The sequence below is a fragment of the Triticum dicoccoides genome, chromosome 2B (assembly GCF_002162155.2).
Source record: "Triticum dicoccoides isolate Atlit2015 ecotype Zavitan chromosome 2B, WEW_v2.0, whole genome shotgun sequence".
NCBI lineage: Eukaryota > Viridiplantae > Streptophyta > Magnoliopsida > Poales > Poaceae > Triticum > Triticum dicoccoides.
Window position 1 is genome coordinate 625673232 of NC_041383.1, and position 17052 is coordinate 625690283.

The window sequence follows — 17052 nt, forward strand, 5'->3', positions numbered from 1 at the left end:
TTGTCTAAGTGTTGCTCCGAACCGAGCCGCCTGCGGGACCACCTCGGAGCAACTCGAGGGCTGGTTTTACTCGTAGCCTGTCTCATCCGGTGTTGCCCTGAGAACAAGATATGTGCAGCTCCTATCGGGATTGTCGGCGCATCGGGCGGTCTTGATGGTCTTGTTTTACCGTTGTCGAAAAGTCTTGTAAACCGGGATTCCGAGTCTGATCGGGTCTTCCTGGGAGAAGGTCTATTCCTTCGTTGATCACGAGAGCTTGTCATGGGCTAAGTTGGGACACCCCTGCAGGGTATAATCTTTCGAAAGCCGTGCCTGCGGTTATAGGCAGATGGGAATTTGTTAATGTCCGGTTGTAGATAACTTGACACCAGATCAGAATTAAAACGCATCAACCGCGTGTGTAGCCGTGATAGTCTCTTCTCGGTGGAGTCCGAGAAGTGAACACGGTTTCTGGGTTATGTTTGACGTAAGTAGGAGTTCAGGATCACTTCTTGATCATTACTAGTTGACGACCGTTCCGCTTGTTCTCTTCTCGCTCTTATTTGCGTATGTTAGCCACCTTATCATGCTTAGTCGCTGCTGCAGCCTCACCACTTTACCCCTTCCTTCCCTTTAAGCTTTGCTAGTCTTGATACCCATGGTAATGGGATTGCTGAGTCCTCGTGGCTCACAGATTACTACAACAACAGTTGCAGGTACAGGTTATGCGATGATCATGACGCGAGAGCGATGCTTGCTTGCGTTGAGTTCTTCTTCTGCTTCTTCTTCGATCAGGGGATAGGTTCTAGGTCGGCAGCCTAGGCTAGAAGGGTGGATGTCGTTTGAGTTTCTTTTTGTGATTCATCCGTAGTCGGATGATGCTCTGATGTATTGTGATGTTGTATCCGTGTGGCATTGTATGCCTCTTGTATGTATCCCCATCTATTATGTAATGTTGATGTAATGATATCCACCTTGCAAAAGCGTCTCAATATGCGGGTCTATCCTTGGTGGGACCTTCGAGTTCCTTTTGGATAGGGTCGCATATTGGGCATGACAATGGTGGACGGGGGCGCCACACACGGCTAAGACAATGTTGTGTCCTTGTGTGGCGCCCCCTCCCATGTATATATAGGTGGGAGGGGAGAGGGAGGCAGCCAGGGCGCGCCCCAAGGGGCTGGCCGCCGGCCCTAGGGCTCCTACCCTCCTGCGTCCCCCTCTTTCCTTGTATGAACAAGGGGGGAGGAATAAGGGGGGAGAGGGAAGGAAGGGGGAGCCCTACTCCACACTTCCCTTTCCCTCCTCTATTTACTCCTCCTCCTCATAGGGCCGGCCTCTATAGGAGCGTTCTAGCCCCTTGTGGGCTGGTGTGCTCCCTCACTTGGCCCATAAGGCCCATATCATTGTCAGGGATGCCCGAAACTCCTTGCGATGACCCGATAAGTACCCGGTACCCTTCGAAACACTTCCCGTGTCCAAATACCATCGTCCTATATATCAATCTTTACCTATCGACCATTTCGAGACTCCTCGTCATGTCCGTGATCTCATCCTGGACTCCGAACAACATTCAGTCACCAAATCATATAATTCATATAACACTATATCGTCGACGAATGTTAAACGGGCGGACCATACGAGTTCGAGAACTATGTAGACATGACCGAGACACCTCTCTGGTCAATAACCAATAGCGGAACCTAGATGCCCATATTGGCTCCTACATATTCTACAAAGATCTTTATCGGTCGAACCGTTATGACAACATACGTAATTCCCTTTATCCATCAGTATGTTACTTGCCCAAGATTCGATCGTCAGTATCTCTCTACCTAGTTCAATATCATTACCGGCAAGTCTCTTTACTCGTTCCGTAATACATCACCTCATAACTAACTCCTTAGTCATTTGCTTGCAAGCTTATGATGTGTATTACCGAGAGGGCCCAGAGATACCTCTCCGATACTCGGAGTGACAAATCCTAATCTCGATCTATGCTAACTCAACAAACACCTTCGGAGATACCAGTAGAGAATCTTTATGATCACCCAGTTACGTTGTGACGTTCGATAGCACATAGGGTATTCCTCCGATATCTGGGAGTTGCATAATCTCATAGTCAAAGGAATATGTATTTGAGATGAAGAAAGCAATAGCAATAAAACTGAACGATCATTATGCTAAGCTAATGGATGGGTCTTGTCCATCACATCATTCTCCTAATGATGTGATCCCATTATCAAATGACAACTCATGTCCATGGTTAGGAAATGTTAACCATCTTTGATCATCGAGCTAGTCTAGTAGAGGCTTACTAGGGACACAGTATTTGTTTATGTATTCACACATGTATTTAAGTTTCTGATCAATACAATTCTAGCATGAATAATAAACCTTTATCATGAATAAGGAAATATAAAATAACAACTTTATTATTGCCTCTAGGGCATATTTCCTTCAATATTTCACCTTGTGTCATAGAAAAAATAATTTGATTTGACTATTAATCTTGCAAATAGGAGTAGTATTCACATGTGGGGTGTGTTAGAGATTTTGAAGTTATGTGTTGTAAGACCAAGTATCCTACTGATTTCTTAATACTTGGAATGAATCAAGATAACTTTTGTCTCATTATCTTTGGTAGACCTTTCTTGAATACTTGTAGTGCTATTGTTGATTGGTAACAAGAAAAGGTTTATGTTAAGTTTGGAGGATATGAAGTTTCCTTTAATTTCTTTAAGTTTACTAAACAACATCATGCCAAGGATTTTGTTTTGTGTAGATGAGATAGAAAGAATTGCTTCAATTGTTGTTCCTCCCATGGACCCTTTAGAACATTATTCGTTGGAGCATGAAAATTTACCTAATATGCAGGAGAGAACTGAAATAGAAGGTGTTTTCTTTTGGCGACCAGCTTTGCTTAAAAAAATCCCTATGTTGAAACCTTAGGAGATCCTAGGCCTCCTAAAGGTGATCATGTGTTTAAATTTAAACCTTTGCCCGGTGCACTTAAATATGCTTATTTTGATGCAAAGAAGATGTATCGTGTTATTAGTAGTATTGACCTATCAGTGTATGAAGAAGAAAAAATACTTGCGATTCTCAATAAACACTGTGGGGCAATTGGTTATATTCTTGATGATCTTAAGGGCATTAGTCCTACTCTTTGTATGCAGTAGATTCATATGGAACCTGATGCTAAACTTGTTGTAGATCATTAATGCCATTTAAATCCTAAAAAATGAAGGATTTGGTAAGAAAAAGTAATACTCAAGCTCCTAGAAGCATGTATAATCTATCCTATCCCACAGTAGATGCGCAAGTCTTGTTCACTGTGTTCCTAAGAAAGGAGGAGTTACTGTTGTTCCTAATGATAAAAAAGAAGATATCCCACAAAGAATTGTTATTGGTTACAGAACACTACTTCATGAAGGTCCTAACACGACACATGTATAGGAGACCAATCGGCCAAACTATGTGCGATGCATGAATCGCAAACGACATTGTAACGAAACCACCACCAATAAAATGAATTGTGCGCGATGGCAGAGACATCAAGCACGGTTCATATTGGAGTCGTGTGTGCGATATGTGGCATATATTTGATCCATATGAACTATTTGCGATGAGCCAAAACAATATAAATGGTCAGCCAAATCAATGTGTGTGCAATAGACAACATACAGTTCACTCGGATGAATGGTTTGTGATGAGCCAAAATAATAGTCAGCCAAATCAAGGTGTGTACGATAGATGGCATACGGTTCACTCGAATTAATTGTTTGCAATGAGTCAAAACAACATAAATGGGCGACCAGATCAAGGTGTATGTGATAGACGGCATACAATTCACTCGGATGAACTATTTGCGATGTGCCAAAACAACAGAAACAGTCAGCCAAAACAAGGTGTGTGCGATAGACGACATACACGTCACTTGGATGAACTATTTGCGATAAGCCAAAATAAACATAAACAATTCACCTTAACAAGATGTGTGTGTGATGTGATTTGCTTGGTTGGGCACATGCGTCATGCTAACTCATGCTTCCTTCTTTGCTAAGTTTTCCATCAATTGATGGTGTTTGTGAACACGTGTAAGTGCAACTAATCCCCGGGTGGTTTTGGTAATTATAACAACATATAAGTAATTGATCTAATGCTCATTGATAATATATTTTAGAGAAGATCAACGATTGGCATGGCATGGATTAGTGGATGTGGACCCCTAAAAATGCTAAGGACAAAGATAGGCAAAGCTCCAAGACTCTACATTTTTTGTTAAGTGATCCAAGATCGCATTGAGTCCATAGAAAAGCCAATACTATTAAAAGGGGATGAGGTTTTGGTCATGACTCAATTGCCCAAGTGCTTAGTGATATTGCTCCAAAACCCTCAAATATTTCTCCACTTCATTCCTATCTAAAACCTTAAAGTTTGATCTCGATCCCACCGAAACACTCCCATACGGACCCACCGAGATTTCCATACACACTGCCACATGCCAAACCCTTACACTTCTGTACAACCGAAACTGGATCTCAGTCTCACCGAGATGGCTCTGACCAACCTTCTGTAGTGAAGTCGCTTCATTTTGGAATCACCAAGATGAACTGATCGGAATTTCCGAAACGAGGTCTTGACCTAGCCATTGCACTTCGGTCGCACCGAGATGTTCTATTCGGTCTCACCGAAAAGCCTAACGGTCAAGTCTTTTACACTAGTCGGTCTCACTGAGATTTTCATGTCGGTGCGAGTTGGGTCAAAGGCTTGTAAAGGTTGGATTTTTGGTGTTGCCTATATCACTCCAAAAAAACACTTCCATGATGACACATGTTTGTTAGAGTAGGTCACGTTTTCTGTCATGCATGTACATCCATGACGATTTTATGACATAATCAAGATAGTCATACATGTGTTGTCCTAGAAGTGTTCCATGACAATACTCAAATTATCATCACGGAAGTGTCCACTTCCATGATGATAAATGGCGCATCACAGAAGTGTTTTCGTCAAGGGTAACCAACATGTGGCATCCACCGTAACGGGTCGCCATTAAGCTATCGGGTTTCGATTTGGATCTGACAACCTGTTAACATCCCGGACCAATGGCGATTTCCACATGTAAAATTCTCATTGGCCGGAGGAACCACGTGTCACCTCCACATCAAACAGATGGCATCCATCCAATGGATGACACACGCCTATGATACGTCGACACATGGCACGGCCCAACAGTGGCCCATATAGGTTAGAAAGGCCGGCCGGTTTGACCTGGTCAAAAGTTAGCGGGTCGGCCCAAGGAAAGCCTGTTAACGGCATGTTCGCATATAGCCCATTTATGGCCCAGTAACTCACGGCCCGTTATGGCCTTCCCAAATTCAGCCCAGTAGCATCATGTGGGCCGTCTAGTATAATTCCAGCCCGTTGTCACTATTGGCCCATGATGTCTTTTGGCCCATATGAGGCCTTTTGTATCTCTAGGCCCTTTAACAGCCCGTGGTGATTCTGGCCCATAACGAACAGTAAACTACTTTATACCCACCAACGACCCATGATTCAGTTGGGCCATCTCTAGCACGTGTTATCTTTCAGCCTCCAAAGGCCTATATATTCTTGGGCTCATTTTTGGCCCTCTATTACTTACGATCCTTTATGTTAGAACAGGGTGTTGTGCTGTGTGTAGTTACCATATTGTATAGGGGCTTCTTTACATATTTCCCTACATGTATATGTGCTGGCGTGTTGGCCCCAATAATGTACTAGCTCATTTCATAACATGGTATAAGAGCTAGGGTTAGGTTTCCTAGCTGCCGCTGCCGCTCCTCTCTCCATCAAGCCTCTCCCCTCTTCTTCTTCCATGCATACCTGCTGCTGGTAGCCGCCGCCGTCCTTCTCGGCAGGCACCGCCGCCTCCGTCCTTCTCGGTCGACGCCAATGCTGCCTCCGCCACCAGCCTCCCTGGCCGCCGGCCTCCTGCCTCTTCATCCGCAGCTGCGGCTGCCATCAGGCTATGCCCCATGCTGTTGTTGGTCTTCAATGAGCTGCAGCAGGTGCTGTTCCTAGTCTTCAACAAGCTGATGCTGCTGCTGCTCTTCCTGGTCTGCTGCTGTTGCTGGTCTTCAACGAGTGCTCTACTCTGCTGGAATGGCGCCCTCCACCACCGGTGCTGCCGCAATCCCACGTTATCCTATTATCTTCAACAGGCAGAACTATAGGGACTGGGTGCATCAAATGAAGCTACACATGAGGGGCCAACTGGACTCTGCGTCGGGGGAGGGGGGCAGGGGGGAGTTGTCGGCCTCTGCGCCGTTGCACAAGATCTTGCGCGGTGGCGACCCGCCACGGCCACAGCCACCACTCCCCCGCGTGCAGAACCCGCCATTGCTTGACAGAAAAAGGAATTGCACCAACGGAATTGCTAGCCGAAGATAGGAAGGGAGGCCACGGAGGAGATGAGATGTGAACCTAAAACGCTCCCAACCCCGTATATATAGCGATGGAAGGACGGTTTTGTGGGCCGCTTATAAAATATTTACGAACCAGCCTCGATATAGCATTCCTGTTCGGCCCACAAAATATTCAAAAACCGGCTGGAATTACTTGAGGCGGCGAAAGATATAGCGCATCTGGTAGAGTTGCTCCAAGGGTTTGAATCAAGGGATTCATTGTATTTCCTAGTTTTATGATTATGAAATATATAGAACAAAAACATGCAAAAAGATATATTGTTATTTACATTCATGCCATTTGAAATTTTAGTGAGCAAGGATGACAAGTTTAATTGACAAACATGATAAAATCATTCTTAGTGTATTTTTTACCAGAAAATTGTCATGCATTGACATCCTCGCGTCACTAAAATCGCCATCGTTAGATTTACAACATCATTTTCGTTAAACTGTCGTTTACGCAAGGGAAGTATGACCGCTTTACTCATACCCGAGACCCGATCTAAAGACGTTTCTGCCTCGCTGACCGGTGGACCTAAATGGTAAATCCCTGCCTACCCCGCCGCCTCCGGCCTCCGCACCCGCACTGACTGACAGGGTGGAGCCGTACGGCTCGACCCACTTCGCCACCCGGCAGGCGAACCAATGTCAAACAAGCCGCCGGCAGTACTCTCGAAAAAAAAAAACAAGCCGCCGGCACGCTTACCGTTCGTCCGTTCCGCAGCCGCCACCCCGCGACTCCTCCTCCTGATCTCCCCCACCGTGCCGAGTAGTCAACCAACCTACCCCCACCCACCGCTGATCCCCTGCCCCGGCGAGTCATACAAATATGGAACTCCGCCTCCGCGCCCCGGCGTCCCCCGCTTCCGCCTCTCCGCGCGGCACGTCGGTCTCCCCCAGCCCCAGGCCGTATCCGCGCCTGCCCTCACAACCCGTACGAGTTTTCATCTGCGACTTTCTACCGCAGCACGGCGATCGGTTAAGTCGTACTGCCTGCAACTATGGGGAAAACCATCAAACACCTAATAAAAAGTGTGGCTGTCTGCAGATTCAGAAGCGATTGTCCGGCAGCGCCGTCTCCGTCTCCAGGCGAGGCACCGCGGCAAGGAGCAGCCTGTGTTCCGCCCTGATGGCGGCATCATACAAGTATGACAACTTGACCCGGCGCTCCGCGCTGCTGCACTTCCGTTTTCGTTTACGCCAGCCACTAGGCCCGCCTGCTGTTACTGGCAGAACAAGAACATAGTAAAAAATTATAGGTTGTATATGAAGGATGGGGATTCATTGGCATTGCGGTGTTTCTATTGTCCTACATTAAAACATAGTTATGCACAATTGATGAGCTGGTGAAGGAAAACATTGTTACAATCCACTATTTAGTTAAACGAAGAAGAGAAAGATTGCTACAATCCAATTGATCATGTCAAAAGGTTTACTAGCTACGAGGAGGTAAATAAACAAGACCAAATTGGTGTAGTACTATCACTGTATCAGTGTGCATTTGCATTTAGTATCTGCTAAGCTTGGTTCCCTTCTGCATTCTGGCTGTCCCATGATGGGCAGTTTTCCTGTTTTGCCGAATTATTGTTTGTTCATGTGAGCTGCATGTTCCAGCACAGGAACTCCGGACCTAGTCGACTTCGACTGGGAGACTCTTGGATTTCAACTGGTCCCGACGGACTTTATGTATATAATGAAATGTTCGTCAGATGGAGTGTTCACCAAGGGTGAATTGGTTCCGTATGGGCCAATCGAGCTGAACCCTGCTGCTGCAGTTTTAAATTACGGCCAGGTTTGTTTATCTGCCTGCTCTGCCTTGAAGAATCACTACATGATTGGTGAACAGTGCTGTGTACATAATAGCCTTGTTGATTTCAGATATGTTGGCTGTTTTCGTTTGCTCCATATTTGTTGGATATGTTCAAACATGCTTGTAAAACGTGCAGGGATTGCTCGAAGGTCTTAGAGCACACAGAAAGGAGGATGGTTCGGTAATTGTTTTTCGCCCCGAGGAAAACGCGTTGCGGATGAGGATAGGTGCAGATCGGCTATGCATGCCTGCACCAAGCGTTGAGCAGTTCCTATCAGGTGTCAAGCAAACTATATTGGCAAACAAGCGTTGGGTAAGAACATCTTTCCTTGAACAGTGACATGTGATGCATACTTCCTTTCTCATGGGTTATGTGCTTCATGAGGTTGTAGGTACCCCCCACTGGCAAAGGTTCTTTATATATCAGGCCGCTGCTGATTGGAAGTGGAGCTATGCTAGGTGTAGCACCTGCCCCGGAGTATACATTTGTCGTCTATGTTTGCCCAGTTGGTCACTATTTCAAGGTTGGTGCATTTGGCTTATTTCTATTTCATATATCCATTTTTATGGTTGCAACAGTAATATTTCAATGTCTTATTTACTTTCAGGATGGCCTGTCACCAATTAGCTTACTGACTGAGGAAGAATATCACCGCGCTGCACCTGGTGGAACTGGTGATATCAAGACAATTGGAAATTATGCTTCGGTAACACACCTTGCTCTGTAATAAGTGTGATATTATTCATCTGATCCATGATTACCTTGTGTACATCTTTACTCCCTGGTTCTCTGAATATGAGTTTGGCTTCCAATATTTGCAGTTACCCTCAACTTGAATGCTACTGTTGTGCTGCCAAGTGCATTTAAGCTCTAATTTTGCATAGGATAGTGGTAGCTTTCCTCAAAATATTTGGTGTATATAAATGCTTATCTTGATCTCTCTGGTTTGATAAGATCAGGAAGAACATTACCATATTGTTATGTTGTTCCTGATGCTTTGCACTTTTGTTGGATCCCTGTATGCAGGTTGTTAGTGCTCAGAGAAGAGCCAAGGAGAAAGGTCATTCTGATGTTCTTTACTTGGATCCCGTGCATAAGAAGTTTGTGGAGGAAGTTTCTTCCTGTAATATATTCATGGTGAAGGTATGTGTACTGGACTTTGTTCCATTTGGCTATGTTTGCAAGTGGATCTATGAAAACAACAGTGTAGAGTAGTTTGGGTATTAATGCCGTTGATTTCACTGACAAAGATGTCTGGGAGCATTTGCGTAGTCTATCGAAATAACTGAACAAGGTGCAGATGCAGAATATCATCACCTGATTAGCATGCTAGTAGCCAGGATATTTACTTAACTCCATGACTGCTCCAAACTGTACATGTTGTATTGGCACTATTTTCATATTACTATATTTTGATAGGAATGTTATCATTGCTTTTTTTCCTGATAGGATAATGTTATTTCTACTCCACTATTAACGGGAACAATCCTTCCTGGAATCACAAGAAGAAGTATAATCGAAATTGCCAGCAATCTTGGAATTCAGGTAACTCAAACAGGGATGTTCATCTTCTGCTCAGACCATCTATGTAGCAACAATATGAGATGTGAATACGATCTTTTCCTTTAACATGGTAGCTTTTTTATTTTCAGGTTGAAGAGCGCCTTATTGCGATAGATGAGTTGCTTGATGCTGATGAAGTCTTCTGTACAGGGACTGCCGTTGTACTATCACCTGTTGGTTCCATAGTGTACCACGGAAGAAGGTAAATACCATAGTCTTGAAGTAGTTACTTTTCTACTAGTATCCCATTTACATACTCCCCCCTTTCCATAATAAGTGTCGCGGTTTTAGTTCAAATTTGAACTAAGAGCACGACATTTATTATGGAATGGAGGGGGTATTTGATCAATGAGACTACCAAATCTAGGCAGGCTAGGCAGGGTTTATAAGCTTACGAAATTAGGCATTCAGACATATTGCATCTCTAACTATGAGTTAAGCGCCTAGCAGCAGCAGCAGCAGCATTTCATGTTTGCTCTATGATTGTACCAGCTCCACTGAATTGTTGGGGCCTGGCTCTGCAAGGCCTATGATTGTACCAGGATAGGCAGGGTTATTATCTTCTTTCATTGATCGTTCATACAAAATCTGCAATTGCCAGTTGGCGCAATGTTGGAAAAAACTTGTGGGATCTGCCAGCCATGTCGTCAATTGATTACCATTCCTGTATTGAAATCAATCAACTCTCGTTCGTTTGCAGAGTGGAGTATGGGGGCGGGAAGGTCGGAGCTGTGTCCCAGCAACTGTACTCAGCACTTACAGCTATCCAGAAAGGCCTTGTGGAGGACAGTATGGGATGGAGTGTGCAATTGAATTAGCAGCTTTATCATCTGGATGGTCTCTGCAAGCTCCTCGGCAAGAAAACAATGCAAAATCACTTGACCCTCTGTCAGGAAATTTTGCAGAATGTACTAGAACAGAACAATTTCCCTGTGAAGATAGCAAGAGGTACACACACAACATAGCATCAAGCTGGATCAGAAGATTAATAATGATTAAATAGCTGTTGTTTCTTCTCATTCTGTTCCCCAGGAGGACTGATTACACTTTGAGTGTAAATAACTCTACCATGCTTGCAATTGCAACCCATGAGACATAAATATTTGTTGCACCAACTGGGTTCATTACTAGGCACCTATCTCTTTTATGTCTGATGCATGTGTTGATATGGACAACGGGGTGTGCTATTAGCACAGTGCATAATTATATTTCGTCAGGCGGCAACAGTTTGCCAATAATGGCTCCCTGCATCTCATTTACGCTTGGGGTTCGTCTCGCCTGGTCTCCTCTTCCTCTTCCTCGGCGCAACAGCACACGCCATGCCATGCACAGATGCACTGTTGCTGATCTAAAAACCTTAAATTTGCTACAGCACCTGCAGCTAGCTACACATGTGACATATCCATCCATCTACTAGTAGTTAAAACTTAAAAGTCTATGATTAGTAGTAGTATTTTCTTTCTGGGTTCATTAGTCATAATAACCCCTTTTGGCTCTACTGTTGTCACCATCTCTCTCACCTTTGTGGATCAAAAGGGAGAGGATTAGGAGGCAATATATATTCTTACCGCTCGTACCTTCAGATAAATACTTTCACGCGTGGAAAAAAGGATGCTGCTACTACACACCAAGCATTTACCCTCCTATTCCTTCGCAGCTAGAGCAAACTCTCCCCTCTAGGCTCTGCCGGCCGCTCCGTTAGTAGTTTAGTTTGAGTACCCAGCAGGCGCAGTGCTCGGGCGGATGGTGGGGCTTCTTCTTCAAGTTTTTCTTCCGGGCTTTGATCATGTTCGTTCATCTAGACATAGTCGACAGAGTTCCGGCGTGGATTACTGTCACCTCCTTGGGGCGGCGAGATTAGGGTTACTCGTCATGTGGCAAGATTTGATGTCAGATGCTTCAGATCTATTCAAGGGTTCAATGGTGACGACTGCCGCTCCAGGGTGCCGATCCTCAGGGGCACATGCACAGAGATCTCGCGACTGGCATCGACAAGGCCAAGCTGGCTCGGATACAGGAGCGGTGATGGCGGCTCGTCGTGGCAGCGGTAGCGATTGTTTGGTGGTCTTAGAATCTCGATGTAATTTTATGTTTGAGATGCTTTGTACTTTTGCCGGAAAAAAAAGATGCTTTGTACTTCCGGCGAACTCTGAAATAGATGTCGATCATTTTCGCAGAAAATTAAATAAATGCTTTCGCTCTGCCAAACTGACCATTCTCTGTCAAAACTGCTGGCATGGAAGGAATGAAGGATACATCAGACCATCCCTGAAACTGAAAGAAAAGAAAAGACAAAACGCATTACATCAGACCACGCAAGACAGAGTTGCTCGTGTTTCTTTGTACTTTAGAACTGTGGAGAAGAGATTGAGATCGATGGGCAGTTGCATCTTGCATGGGGTTGGGTTTGGATTAGGACGCCGTAACAACCAGTTTTAGTGCTTGGTCTAACGCGCGGACAACTGAACGGGGACAAAACCTGAATGGCCGGCCGGTGAGGTGTTGGCGTCGAACATAAGTACACTTAGCAACAAAACCCTGGGCTGTTAGGCGACTGACCGATGGAACAGGAATGATATATCCAAATCACCTTCTTTTTTTCTCTCTCGCGAGGCCGATTGATTAGCCGGCCCAGGGGCGACGCGTACGTGATGGAATCGATCGCCCACCTAGCGGCAGAGGGCGGACAGCAGTCGGCGTCACCGTGCGGATGCCGCGCACACTGTCGCAGATGCGTGCCGCCCGAGCGCGCGCGCGCGCGCGGAGAAAGCGGACGCACGGTGCTGCCTGCGCCCGACGCGTCCCACTGAACCGAACCGAATTGCAGCACAGCACGTACGCTGCATGACGCGTCGCTGACCACGTCGTCCGTTTGTTTGTGCTAAAGCGGAAAAGCAACTCGTGGCAGCTCCGATGAAGGGAAGGGACGGTTGGGATGTCGCCGGAATAAAATACCGGTCGCCCAGCGTACGCATACATGGTCGCTCGCCTGCTGGGCAATGATGGCGAGACGCAAAGCCCACCGGCCGACACGCGCGACAGCGACCCCTCCGCCAACGCCTCCATGCTGCATGCATCGCATCGACCGCCGTCGGACCGGGTCGCGGTCCACGTACGCCCCGACCTTCCATCGCGCTAGCCGGGCGTTCGACTGCCGGAAGTACACACGCACGTTTATTACGGTCTTGTAGAGGTAGAGTTATCCAAACTAGCTACGTACGTCTCTCTGTACTGTACTACTATACAGTATGTATACGAGGAGGCCCATTGTTTCCGCTGTACACAGGCGAAAGTAAAGAAACCATGCATAATACGAGGTGTACGAAATGACATACTACTGATACTAAGAAATCTTTGACATGGAAAAAGAATGAAGGAAAAGGAACGGGTGATGCCGGAATGCTTTAGTTAGACGCTTCTTATATCTCATGCTAATCCAACTGGTTTCCGGCGAATCTTATTCTAGTTGGTTTGTCACATCCTCGGAATTAAGAATTGGATGATGACACTTGCTGCCGCTGCCGTGCTAGGAGGACAATTATTATACAAGATGCAACCTTCAGGTTGTTTCCATCCGCCTGAAAATGCTGGTCAGAGCAATTGAGGTTGGAGAGATTGAGGATAAATTTATACATTATCATGAATAATTCAGCGTAAGGCCTTTACTTCTTAAACTGGAGATAATCCTAATTAATTGAAGTATCTCTTCTCTTCTCTTATACTACTACTTAAAAAGAACTTGTTAAAAAATAAACTATACTTAAAAAGAATGTAAGGTTTTCATTTCACCTTTCTTCCCACCACCCCTCCATCCAACTTTTCATGTACTCCCTCCGTTCCAAATTACTCGTCGCTGAAATGGATGTATTTAAAACTAAAATACATCTAGATACATCCATACGTGCGACAAGTAATTCGAAACGGAGGGAGTATATGATAATCAATCATCTTAATTTACTTACCTTCTAAACCAGTTCCACTTTAATTTACTTACCAAACTTCTAATCAAAATATAACATAATTCATGGTCAGAATTTGATGAACATTTATTTACACGATCGCATTATTATTGATAGGTAAACACAAGCTACGTAATAGAATATTTATATCTCGTTGCAACGCACGGGCGTTGTTCTAGTTGAAGTATAATAACTGTATTATGATTGTTTTTGAAACTTATTTATTGTCCTAAATATTTTCTTTTCTAGTCAGGCAAAACCAATATGGATTGGTAAACCAGAAGGTCAGAGAGATACTACTTGCAAGAAAATGCCGGATAGATTAGTGAATTTTTTCCTAAATAATTCAAAGTAAGACTTTTCTTTTAATGTAACTATGATTAATTAAGGTAGAATAGTTGTATATTCTAATCATTGCGCACTGTAGTAAGCATTTTGCGCTCCAGTAATCATTGTTCACTCAAATGAGCTAGTGAAATGTTGTAGTTGGTTTGAACTGGAAGATGAAATTTGACATTTGAATTCAACTTCACCTAAAAAATCATAGGATTTCGTTTTAAGAGTTGGATTGACACGGCAAAAAAAAAAACCTCTCTAGTCACAAGGGTTGCACAGTGAGGGCCCCTCCCGTGGTTCATATTGAATGTTGAAATGAAAGTGGCATGGTTGGGATGGTGTTCTGCTCGTGCTCTAAGGAGAGGGGTTGATTGGAAATGTGAGCAAACATACTCGACACAAAACACGACCACAAACAGCGAGCACATAAAACTCAATACTTTGCACAAGTAGTTTGCCTTGCTTACTCCATGTTCCCTCTTCTACGTTTTATGTGAACTTTATGCAAAGTATTAAAAGATTGTTTACGAAGATTGAGAAAAGCTCTAACAACAACTGAAAGTGGCAACAAATGGTAAATCAAACCCATCATCTACAAGTGGAGCACATGAGGTTTCCCTCCCCTCATCCCCATCACTTGGTTTCTAGTGAAGTAACACCGTATGTTTGCATGACGACACAAAAAAAGACCACATGGCATCACTTAACAGCAACCACGTTTCTACGAGGCACAACCAACATCATAACACCATCAAGACGACACACCCTTAGTTCCTCACCGTGCACTGACTACAACAACATACCCAAAGAACAAAGCTCAACACGAGGATGCCCTCTTCTGGCTAGATCATCATTTCCATCAACTCGGTTGTTGGCAAAGCAACTAGAAATACATCCAAGGCGACATTGAAAAATATCACAAGGCATCACCTGACGACAACCATTATCATGAAGCACCAAGTGAACCGAAGATGAACTATCATCCAGCTGTAAAAGCACCCCTCTTCTTATCAGTCGCACGTTCTTTATTAGGACGTCGAGCCACCCATGCTTCATGTTTAGAAAGTGTTTTAATGCATTGCGCTTTTAGAAACTGATAGTTTGGTGCCAAAAGTTATCAACCAGTATGTAGGCAAGCCAATTTTTTTATTTGCCAATTGGTTAGCTACCAACTTTTCATGCTCGCCTCTCAAAACCTTTTAATTCCCCCACTTCCCATTTGGGGAAACTTCCGTCACACTTGTTTGGATGTGACATTATGAATTATGTTTGCGCGATAGTTAATCTTAGAGGTAATAGCACCCCAGGTACCCTAACTTGCACCCAATGTGATGATCTAGTCCCAAAGTTGCAAAACTAGACCAACTCATACCCCAACTTGCATCCAATGTGATGATTTAGTCCAAGGCCAATCAGAGCTCGCCATTTGGCTGCCAAGTGGCTGGGCCGGTCAGCGCTGGCAGTTTTGCACAAACCCCCCTGCCGTTTTCCTGATTCAACCCGCAGTTACCCCCCACCTGAATTATGCGGTCTGGCTATGTGTGCATAGGAAGAGTGAGTGTGTATACTATACACACGTGTGACTAGTCACTCACGCAGATGTCCTGCGTTGGCCCCATGCACGCCACGTAGGAAGGAGCCGCCTGGTCATGTGACGGGTTTTGTTGTTTGGCTAAACTAGGTTCGTCGAAATTAAGCGGTGAGTTGTTAATTTGCATGTATGAGCACACAGCTGTGGTCCACTCTCACTCCGGTTGTACATGTTCACGTAGTAGAGTGCGGTGTGGTGCAAGTAAGCTAGCCGGGATGTTTAGAGGACAAATTTGCATCGGCGTACGTACATCCAAAATCTGCTCCGTTGATCGACTCTTGTTCCTTTGGATCTCGCGAAAAGGCCCGAACGAAGCAGGCTTGTCACGCACGTTGCCGGTGAGGATTTGGGTGTGCACACATAGCCAGAGCCACGTACCAATGCAATGGACAGCGCCGACCGCATAACTCAACCAGGATATATGCTTATCTTGTTAATGACATGAGCAACAAACGTGCTAGAAAAAGAAAAGCTAAAATATAGCTCCGACCAACACCCAAATATTTTGATTGTAGCAACAACAAAAAACGTCATATGCCTCGGGACGGTACTTCTATATCCATGTCAATATAAAAACAACAAGTCATAGAAACTCAACAAATCTCACCCATTCAACTGCATCTATCCAACGTGTACAACGCTTCGTCATTAGCATTAAACATACATTTAGCATTATAAACATGTTTACCACCCTCTACTAATTAATATCATGTCTAATATCAACATCAATTTAACCAAGTAATTATATCCTATCCAATATTACATGCAATTTATATCTTGTAATGTACAATACACTTAATATATTGTCTAATATTGACGTACGTTGTATAGACCTACTTTTTTAACACCGTACAAATGTAGATGTTCACAGACACTCAAATTTTGTTTTACTACTAGTCTATGACCAGTCCAACCACTTGCCAGCCAACCCAACACATGTTTGAACGACAAATGCTTGCGTAAACTTTAAGTCCATCCTCTGTTTTCTTTTAGATTCGCCACTGCACACACCCTGGTACCATGGGTACCTCCGAGATACTGAGCCGATACAATATATAGAGATTAATGAAGTCGCCACAGACGTCTTCGTAGTCGACGGAAACGCCGCTTCCCACTGAACGCACATTGCCTAGAGGCCTGAAATAAATCTAGCAAAATGCGGCTATCGGTGCCAAGTCTAGGACTTGAACACTGATGTATCAGTTTCATTACAAAGAACCTAACCATCTGATATAGGCTCAGTTCACGCACATACACGATTAGTAGTTATAGAAAATACTCACCTAGCCTAAGTGAACTTATGACGGTCCAAAATCTTAGATTTGTTTATTACTTCTTCTCTTCTGGTTTAGAAGCCCCCC

General features: G+C 44.5%; 1 protein-coding gene across 2 annotated transcripts; it reads left to right on the forward strand.

The window, feature by feature from the left end:
• Window positions 1–7144: 7144 nt before the first annotated feature.
• LOC119365238 (branched-chain amino acid aminotransferase 2, chloroplastic-like) lies at window positions 7145–10918 on the forward strand. 2 transcript variants are annotated; one of them, XM_037630851.1, is made up of 10 exons: window positions 7145–7365; window positions 7480–7577; window positions 8046–8223; window positions 8378–8554; window positions 8634–8765; window positions 8850–8948; window positions 9269–9385; window positions 9692–9787; window positions 9895–10007; window positions 10506–10918. In XM_037630851.1, exons 1-10 carry the CDS (start codon window positions 7261–7263, stop codon window positions 10621–10623), a joined length of 1233 nt encoding a protein of 410 aa, XP_037486748.1. In that variant the 5' UTR covers window positions 7145–7260; the 3' UTR covers window positions 10624–10918. The 2 variants fall into 2 exon arrangements, with proteins under 2 accessions (XP_037486748.1, XP_037486749.1); XM_037630852.1 differs by having other exon boundaries at window positions 7315–7409.
• The last annotated feature ends 6134 nt before the right edge of the window (window positions 10919–17052 follow it).